The sequence below is a fragment of the Montipora foliosa genome, chromosome 9 (genome assembly GCF_036669935.1).
Source record: "Montipora foliosa isolate CH-2021 chromosome 9, ASM3666993v2, whole genome shotgun sequence".
NCBI lineage: Eukaryota > Metazoa > Cnidaria > Anthozoa > Scleractinia > Acroporidae > Montipora > Montipora foliosa.
Window position 1 is genome coordinate 11394771 of NC_090877.1, and position 10000 is coordinate 11404770.

The 10000-nt window shown below is 44.0% G+C and overlaps 1 protein-coding gene across 1 annotated transcript in view; it reads right to left on the bottom strand.

Annotated features, from left to right (window-relative positions):
* Positions 1 to 10000, bottom strand: part of LOC137971442 (uncharacterized) — a 174297-nt gene that overhangs the window by 190 nt on the left and 164107 nt on the right. Inside the window, 2 exon segments of the mRNA XM_068818269.1 lie at positions 1 to 1251; positions 2174 to 10000. The exon segment at positions 1 to 1251 is cut by the window's left edge and continues 190 nt beyond it; the exon segment at positions 2174 to 10000 is cut by the window's right edge and continues 3154 nt beyond it. Coding sequence (XP_068674370.1) covers positions 331 to 1251; positions 2174 to 10000 — 8748 coding nt within the window. The 3' untranslated portion in view covers positions 1 to 330.

Below are 10000 nucleotides of genomic sequence, written 5' to 3' on the forward strand. Positions count from 1 at the left end.
ACACACTCTAGTTCCCAGGCACTCTCTCCTTTTGTTTGAGAAGAAAGTGAACCGAACGATGTCAACTTTATGCATGTCCAACAATCGAGTTTCTTTTAAGAGATTTTAGTTAACAGTGGCATGCGGGCGTTCAAAAATGCGCGAAAGCTATTAATTCTACAATCTGTTCGTTTGAATAAAAATAAGTACGAAAAATGTAAATTTCAATGCATTATACAGCTTCTAAATTTTAGCTCAATTTAGGTTATGCAAGTGTCCTTTTTCTAAATAAAACTGGTTGAAAGATCTTAAAGAACTCAGAAAAAGTCTTTGAACTCGAGTGATTTCTAATCACATTGCAGTCTCTTCTTCATTTTCTCCAACTGGCCACATTGCATCCGCTGGGTTTCTTGACAGCGGTCTTCGTCGAAAAGAAGACGTTCCTGTGGGACTCAATTCATCCTCTGAATCGGTAGTGTGCACATCCAGAGCCCTCATTATGTAAGTATGCGGATGGTCATCGTCTTCCTCATGAATGTACTTGTTGGACGGCCCAACTGTGTGGTCATCGAGGTAGATGCACTCTACGTGAGATTTTCTCTTTCTACGTCGGCAAACCACAAAAATAATAAAAAGAAGGAACAAGAGAAATAGGAGTGACGAAACGGTCGTGACGATGATTACAACTGTGGTGAGGACTTCTTCTTTATGATCAGTCTCTTTGGGACACTGTGAGAACGCGTCGTAGGTGCCATACAGAAGACACTCAGGAATGCCAAGTACTTTCTGGCAGTACAAGCCGAACAGACTTACCGAGAGTTTGTAGTGAGCAAGGCTCCCAGAATCAGCCACATCGGTGAGGCAAGACTCATAGAAAAACAGAGCTTGAGAAACCAAGGTCTTGCTACAGTGATCTTGCAGCACCCCTTCATAAAATTGTTTGTAACATAACTGGACAGCAAGTTCTTTGAGAGTGGCGTTTCTGAACACAAGACTGTAATTTGCCATGGGCGTCATATGAACCCCTGAGGGGGCCCATCCAGGGGACTCACCGGAATGGATTAAGAACTGTACAATGGTCGTATTAACAGCTGAGGTAGTCTGAGGGGCACTGGTGACGTCAACCGGAAGCGGAGTATAAAAGATGCCCTCAGTAGTCAGCCCCATTCCTTCGTCTAGAGGCAAGGAGAGCACTAATCCTTCACGGTAATTCTCGAACTTTAAATACATCGAGGAGTTAAGTTGTTCCACAGTCTTTGCATACTGCCACACCTGTTGAAGACAAAGGCAGTTATTTCATTGCTTTTTATCGAAGAAAATGTTTTAAGGACTATAGCTGTTTCATTAATTGTTGCTTTGGCAAGTCAAACGAAACTCAGGAGACAACGTCAACGATATGAAATGACTCGATCTGCTTTCATTTCCGTGATTTGGTTTGATTTTTGACTCGTGTGCAAGAGCACTTGCACACAAATAATATAAGATTGAGATTTCTTTCAAAAGTTATCATTATCATCATTATTATTGTTATTACTTGGGACCTTGTAAAATCTGTCCTCTCAGAGGGCGCAGTGTGCAACGACGAAACATGAATTCCCCACCGGTTCAAGCGTTGCATAATATTTTCACATTGATCGAGAGAGCAGAAGGTGAATTGTACTTTTTGAACAGATTACGAAATTCTTTAATTTAAAAGACATGTTTCGACGTTACGAATGTCATCGTCAGTTACAAAGTGTTTGAAAAATCGTTAGGGCTATATAAAATCTAAGTGAAACGTTCATAATTAACTGTAAACCAAATAATAATGCAAGGCTGGTTGTACGGCTGTGAGGTTATATATTTTTTGTTTAAACCAATGTTTTGTCAGGCACGGCATGACTTCTTCAGGGAGTTAAATGATTTGCCGGTACAGTTTTTTGAAATTCAAATATAAGCCATAAGAAAAGTAGGCATAAGATTGGAGAAAAATGTATATATAGATATATGTCTAGGGTCACAGATAAATATTATTTACAATTCTTCTCTTTTGTTTATACCTCGGGCTTTGCGTATGGAGTCATGAGATGTGACTGAAAATTACAATTTTTCACATTGTTTACAAAACGCTTTTCGTATTTTCAGAGTCAGATTCTTTCAGTCATTAGCTTCTGTAGTCCGATATTGGTTTTACAAAAAGACGTTTGCTCGTTACCTTAAATTCGTCCAAAGCTCCACGCATGTCATACTCGTTGTCCATCATATCCCGGATGTACCGTCCGAGAATCAGCAGCCCATCCAAAGAGAAGTGCTTTCCAATCTTAACCCCAAAAGTCGTCGCACTTTGTTGCCTGCCTTGTGCGTTCGTGAAAGCCTTCATTCGGCCATCAATATTCCTCCACGTCACCGCAAGGTGGGTCCACGTGCCTTCAGTGATGTTGATACCGCTTACAAATTTCTCTCCGTCCCAGTCGACACGTATTCCCTTTTTACAAAAGATGGCAAAGTTTCCACTACTTGTCGACGCGGAGAAGATTGCTTGGGTACCAACGATTTTATCACTAGAGTGTCTCTGGCTCGATGAGCAAAGCTCAGAAACACTTGATCCTTTATTGACTAGACAGATCCAGATTTCAATGGTAAACTCGTCAAGAACTGGGATGCTTGAGTTTCCACCGTACATGACAGCTGTGTTACTGGAAGAAAACTCCAGCATGTAACCTGCACCGGAAAAACTACGCCAGGAGTTTTTCGTAGTCAAGAAGTTATCCTCTCGTTTCATTTTGAATTGGCTGCTGAGCCTAAGATCAAGTGTTTTTTGATTCATTAAAATCTGGTTCGTGGTTTCCCTGGACGCGTTTACAGCTAGTTGTTGAGAAAGGCCAATTACACGGAACGTACGGCTTCTGTTATTGTGTTCTTGCATCCACTTTCCCTCTTTCGCTCCACAAATGCCATCCGTGTTTTCTCTCATTGATTTTGGCATTTGAATTGCAGTTCCCAATGTACCATTGTATGCGAGGATATTGATCTGAACTCCCTTGTACTCCAAGAATCCAACCTCCAAAATGGTATCTTTGAGCCAACGGTATCTGATGTCAGCAACCTCAACCCATTTATGGGTACCATCAAGTGCAGATGTTTCGTTTGTTACTAGGTTAACAGTTCCACTTTCCATGGTCTCGAGATCAGTATAACGAACAAAAAGCTTTGCTTGCGAGGAACGTAAAGAGACTTCGCTGATTCGTCGGCAGTTCATTATGTTATTGCACGGAACTATCAATGCTTGTGCCACAACAGCAGACAAGTTAATGAGCTGGTATGCACCGGGGACTTCGAAGTGAAAGTTCATGCCCATCACACTGGTGAAATGGGGATCGCCAAAGTTTAGAGCCATTTGCGTCTCAGACGAGTTGGCAAGAGAAGATTCGTCGGCGACTGCACAGTCTGTGCCCATCCAGCCGTCCGTACACACACTGCAATTTAATACTGCATTGTCTCCTGACCGGTTGGTAACATCGCCTCTCCAGTGAGCATCGCAGTCACATGTACCATTTACTTCACTGCAAACACCATGACCGTTACAGATTTTCCTCAATCCTCCTAGACAAAGGTTGGAGCAATCCTCGCCCCAATAGCCAGGCAGGCATTTACAGGAGACAAGGTCTGTTGCATTCATATCCGGAACAGCGTATCCAAAGACACAACGCGTCGTGCAATGCGCTCCAATCCAGTACGGAAATCGTTGGAGCTCAAAGTGATGACAGAGTTCCTTTGCAGGCCATGCAGTTAGTTCAAGAGCGCTTTGGCAGTAGTCTGCGAAGGAGACGACCGCGTAAACGGCAGAGTGTAGACTCAGTGATACCGAAATGTCGTATAGGCAAGCTTTGTAATAAAACTGGGCCACTTGTATTGTTAGTGCCTCGCATCTGGCGTACAATGTCCCACTAAGGACAAGGCTGAAGCAGAATGATTCGGCCTGTAGTCGTAGCCTTAAGTTAAAAAATTTAGTGTCTTTCACTTTAGTTTGAGGGATGTAAGCATCTGAGAACGACCAACGCGGTTCGTGGAACTTTGTTATATATAGGTGACTTGTCCCTTGCAAATCGCGAATAACATTTCCCTCAGCTTGATTGAATTTCCATAGGTGAAGTAAGTCTGGGTATGAACTAACTTGCACATTTATCTTCCAATTCAGTTTCACAAGGTCTGGGTTCGTTCGCCTTTTCCACATGCGCACTTCGTCAATCTCACCAACAAAGCTCGATTTTGGGATCAGCTCGTCTGACGAAGCTGACGGCTGCCATTGGCCAAGCGTTAGGACTCCTTTGGTGGCAAAAACGTGGCTGTCAAGCTTAAATACACGAACTTTTACCTCTCCAGAATAGCTGAAGAAATAAAAGTGAAGGATCCCAACCAGCTCTTTGTAGACAAGGGTAATTTGATTCCAACGGTGAATCTCAAGGCTGAAGCCAGTGTCATAGACTGATCCATTGTAGACGATGGTAAGGGTTACGTCGTCAACCAAGGCAAAAATACTGTGGCTTAAGTACGATAGAATGACCCCTCCTGGTTGGTGAGCCTTTACAAGAAGCTCAATCGTTAGAACATCGACTATGGGAAAGAAGATAGGACCTGATCGAACTGAGCTATCGGCGAAAAACAAATTGAAACCACCGCCAGTGGGAATGCGGTGTTCGAAGTAGTGCAAGACCTCGTAGATGAACAAAGTCCGGGAAACGTCGACTATTGATCGGATCTTTAGGTCTGCTATGTACGATTCAAGACTGTCAAAGTTGTTGAACAAATGATCTATGCACGACCCTAGGAGACCAGTGGAGTTTTGACAATACAAAGCTGGTACGTTGACTGCCACGGAAAGACTGTTTCCAATAGTTAAGACAAATTTCATTCCATCTGGGCCGTATATGTGAAAAGTGACGGTGGAAATGCGAACCATGACGAAGTGCACTGATAGCTGGGTTCTGTGGTCAACTTGGAGTACTTTTCCATTCAACCAAACAAAAGGAAAGAAGGTTTCTGTCACCACGAGCGTTTTGATTGGTGCACGAATGACAACATGGGTGTCAAGGAAACCAAAAGAAAAACCTGTTGTGCAAAGTGTGGTGTACGAGCCATCAGTCACGCAAGAAGCTTGTCGTAGCTGGATGAAGAAGTTGCGCTCAATGGATCGCAAAAGATAAAATTCTCCGATAACTCTGTGAGTAAAACTTACACCGAAGAACGTTGTAAAGTATCCATAACCACCAATCGATGCAAACACAACAGTGTTGGATGATATTCCCGTTACAAGCTTGACAGCAAATTGACAGTTCGTTCCATTCCATCCAGGACTACAGCTACTGCAGTTGCCATCGCCTGCCCAATTAACCTCACATTTGCATTGTCCTGTAACCCTGTCGCACAGCCCATGACCTCCGCATGTGGTTAAAAGACCACCTGGACATAGATGGGAACAATCGCCTCCCCAATAACCCTTGGTACAGACACAAAGGTTCCGGTCATTGGCATCCGCGGTCCCAAAGACGCATTTGACATCACAGTTGTCGCCGATCCAAAGAGGAAACTGGCGACCTGGAAACTTGTTACAAAGCCACTGAGCTGGCCAGATGGTGAGGTTTAGTGCCAATTGACAATGTTCTGAAAATGTTATAACAGCTGTCAGGGCTGCCCCAATATTAGCACTTGTTGCTACATCTTTTAGACAAACCAGGAAGTAAAATTCAAGTTCAGCTTTCAAGTCACCGTAACAGAGGTCGTACATTTGACTCTCGAAGAACAATTCGAGGCAGAAAGACTTTGCGCTCGTTTCCAGTGTCTTATTGTGGAAATGAGTTTCAAACGGTCTTTCAGACGATGTAAAATTGGTTCTTATGTCTGCATCAGAAAATATCCACAATGGCCGTTGCCAAGGTGATTTCGGCAGATAAATGTGCTCCTCACTGACTGCATTTTTAACGACGTCACCCTCCCCTTCATTGATTTTCCAGAGCCCTGCGACGTCAGGGTGAGAGGGTAGAACATTCATGCGCCAATTCTGTTGAATGAGAGATGGATTGAAAGCTCGTTTCCACACGCGGAATTCATCAATGATGCCTACAAATGAATTGTCCGTAAGCGTTTCATTTTGTCCGGGTGAAAGTTCCCATTGTCCAACCGAAAGGATCCCTCCTGGTATGAAAGGATTGGACGACAGTACGTAAGACCTTCGCGTTACTTTACCGGAAGAGTCAAAGTGATAAAACTCCAAAGTTTGCGTCTTGTGATACCAGATAAGCGATATGTGACTCCAGTGATTGATTGTCAAACTAACTCCAGTAATTATCATGGTATTTCCGAAGCGGATTGTAAGAGAGTTCTCACTCAAAACAGCAAATGTTTGTGAGACTGCGTAGGAGAATACTGTTCCACTCAACTTGTACGGCTTAAGGAGGATTTCAATGGTGATATCGACGTTCACAGTAAATGCCTGCGTAATTGGCCTGGACGAGGCTCCTGAGTGGTTAAAAACGAGGGCATAGACTCCTCCAGATGGAAGTCTAGTCTCTTGGAAGTAGTCATACTTCAAGACAATCAAGCTATCATTCTTAAGAACAAGACCGTGGTTTGCAAGTTCTGAATTTAATGCCGACTGAGAGATGTTTGCAAGGAAGCCGGTCGTGTTGGAACTAGCTGTAAGATCATTGTCTGGATGGTTATCACAAGAACCAAGCAGCCCAGTTGAGTTCGCGCAATAAGCCGGCTTTACGTTCACCTTGAAACTCAAGTAGCGTCCATCAATGCGTATGTCAATGGCAAAATTGTCTCGCCAAGTGATAAGGTACTGGCCACTGCCTGTGTACTCCAGATGAACGCCAAGATGAGTGTCTCCTATTACAGTAACAAATCCGGATAGAGGTACAAGCTTTCCGTTGACCCAGATGACAGGACCTCCACCGGAGACGTAAGGAGCGTGGAATGATACCACGGTTGAGAAGATGCGTATTCCCAAGGCGTTGACACAAACGGATTGTAATCGGCAGGGAACGTGACGAACTTGAACTTGGAATGATAAACTGGGATCAAATAGGAGGTAGTATTCACCAACTGCCACTAGGGTGAAGCTGTATCCGTCAAAAGTAACGTAATGGCCTCCAGTGGACGATACCGCGATTGATACATGAAGCTTGCTGACCATTACCAAGGCAAGGGAACAGTCGGCCCCAGTCCATCCAGAGGAACAAGCGCTACAGTCTTCTGTTCCATTGTAGTTAGCGTGGCACTCACATTTGCCTGTCGCGCTGTCACACACTCCATTTTTGTTACACGGTGTTGCTGCTCCGCCAGGACAAGGGTTAGCGCACTCCGAACCCCAGTAACCATGGTGACAAATGCATGTCTCAAAATCGATCTTCTTACCAAAGATGCATTTTCGATCGCAATCCTTTCCGAACCAAATGGGAAAGTCCCTGCCGGGGAATTCATTACAGAGAGGCTTAGCCGGCCAGAGTGTTAAGTTATTAACGGCCTGACAGTAATCAGCGTAAGCTATAATCACTTCCAGAGACATGTACAAGGAATTAAAGCTTGCAATTCTTTGGAGGCAAGATCTGAAATAAAAAATGGCCACACCGAGACCAAGGCTGTCGCAGGTTGAATGTAGAGGGCCGTTTAACAACGTTCTATTACAGAATAACTCAGCTTCGACTCGGAATGTTTTGTTCGCGAATGGAAATGCTTGTTGTTGCTCGTAAAATGGCATTTGTAAAACCACGTCTGAATATTTCCATTCTGGTTCCTTCCATGGTTGGAAAGGAAGCTCAAGACTCATTCCTGTCACTTTATCAACAGCGAGGATTCCTTCACCTTCATTGAACTTCCAAGCGTGTGCAATGTCTTGACTCCCTACACTAACGGATCTGTTCCAGGTCTGAAGAATGAATGCTGGATGGAAATACCGCGTCCAGATGCGAACTTCATCTATGAAGCCAGCGAAGGCCTCGGTAGGCTGAATTCCAGAACCGTCCAAAGATGGCATCCAACCTGCAAAGGCAATTATGCCCCCGGGAACAAAAATATCTGAGCCGATGTTTATGTCTAGACGATGCAACTGACCGCCAGATGAGAAGTAATAAAATTGCAACACCCCAGAGGATTTTCTAAACACAAGACTGATCTGATTCCATTCGTTCAGCTCCGCAGCAATGTTTGTAGGATAAACGTTATCTCCAAAGTACACAATGAACGCACCTCCTGAGTTGGTAACAAATAACGTCTTTGTCCTGGTATAGGAAACGATAACTCCATAACGGACCGTTTTGAACATGATTTTAATGGTTATGTCCGTAGATACGAAAGCCTTGTAGATCACTCCAGAAACAACTGTTGTATGGTCAAAGTAAAGTGCGTAGCCAGCATTAGCTTCTCGATATTCGATAATTCCCTTATAGACGTATTCGAATAAGCTGTGGCAAGCCTTCACTCTTAGCTTCGAGACAATAAGTGATGTTAAGATATCTTGAGTTTTGTTCTCACTGCCTGGTGCATATATGCTGTTGGGATGGTTTTCGGATATGTTCAACGTGAAACTCTCGTCAGAACAGTTTGTATTCGGGCTGTAAGACAACAATGATTCTAAGAGACCTTGGTTGCAGGAGCCGAGGAGGCCGATAGCCGACTTGCATACTAGTCCAGTTGCTTTTGTGCTTAAGCTCAAGTACCGTCCGGTGACTCTTATTTTTAGGTACAATCCTGTGTATTTCACTTCCCACAAATGTGCTGTGATCTTTTTTACTTCGAACCCGTGAGTTTGAGCAGTAGGTCGATGGACATCGATATCGATAACTTTTCCGTTCAACCAAACAACAATGCTTCCAGCCGATGTGTAAGGTGCATGCAAAACAATCTTGTGAGATGCAAATTTCAATGCGATAGAATTAATGCATGTCAACTTTCGGTAGCATGCCACCAAGCGAACCTGCATAACTACTGGCACAGATACGGAGTATATGAGGTAATATTCACCGGTCATGTGCAAGCTATAGCTTATGCCACTTAGTGATGAAAAGTGTCCACCAATGGAAACTGAGCCTACTCCAAAGAAGGCACCGATTGACGACCGCCGAGTGAAGGCTGTCGAACAATCATTTCCCGTCCAACCGGTTGAGCAAGCTGTACAGTTTTCATTTCCTCGCCAGTTAACTTCGCAAAAACATTTTCCAGTCACAACATCACAGATGCCATGGTTGTTGCAAGCACGTCCCTTTCCTCCAGGGCAAATACCCGAGCAATTTACTCCATAGAAACCGGGATCACATTCACAAACTTCGCTGATATTTGAAGCTTTTCCAAAGACACACGGGGTTGTGCAGTTTGCTCCTATCCAGTTGGGAAAGCGTTTCCCAGGGAACTTGTTACATAGCGGTTGTGCTGGGAAATAGGTTAAGCCAAGATTTTTCTGACAGTAATCTGATAGTGTTATCACAGCATCGATGGATTGAACTGTTGATCCAGTGTCAACTACCGCTTCCACGCAAGCACGGAAGTAAAATTCAATTGTCACGTTACCTAACAATTTGCAAGCTGAATAGATTGGTCCTTGGAAGATGAACTCAAAACAGACCTCAGCTGCGATTCCTTGCAAAGTCACGTTGTTCTTGTTCGGATTCACTGTTACGACAGAGGCAATGGGTGCATCGGAAAACACCCAATCAGGCTTTCCAAGAGGATATCTAGGGAATGACAACTCAACAGCGGACACAAGGTCTTTGACAACGGCATTCTCGCCCTCGTTAAATTTCCACAAGTTCATTAGAGATGGGGCGTTAGGTTGGATATTTGCACGCCAACTCTGCTGAATCAAGGCATAGTCAAAAGGTATCTTCCATACGCATATTTCATCTATTTGTCCGATGAATACATTTGTTGGCTGCACACTGATGGTTCCTGAAGCGGGCTGCCACATCCCGATGGCAAAAGTCCCTTCAGCAACGAAAGGATCTATCCTCACTTCGAACTTGCGTACCTGTACCATTCCAGAAGA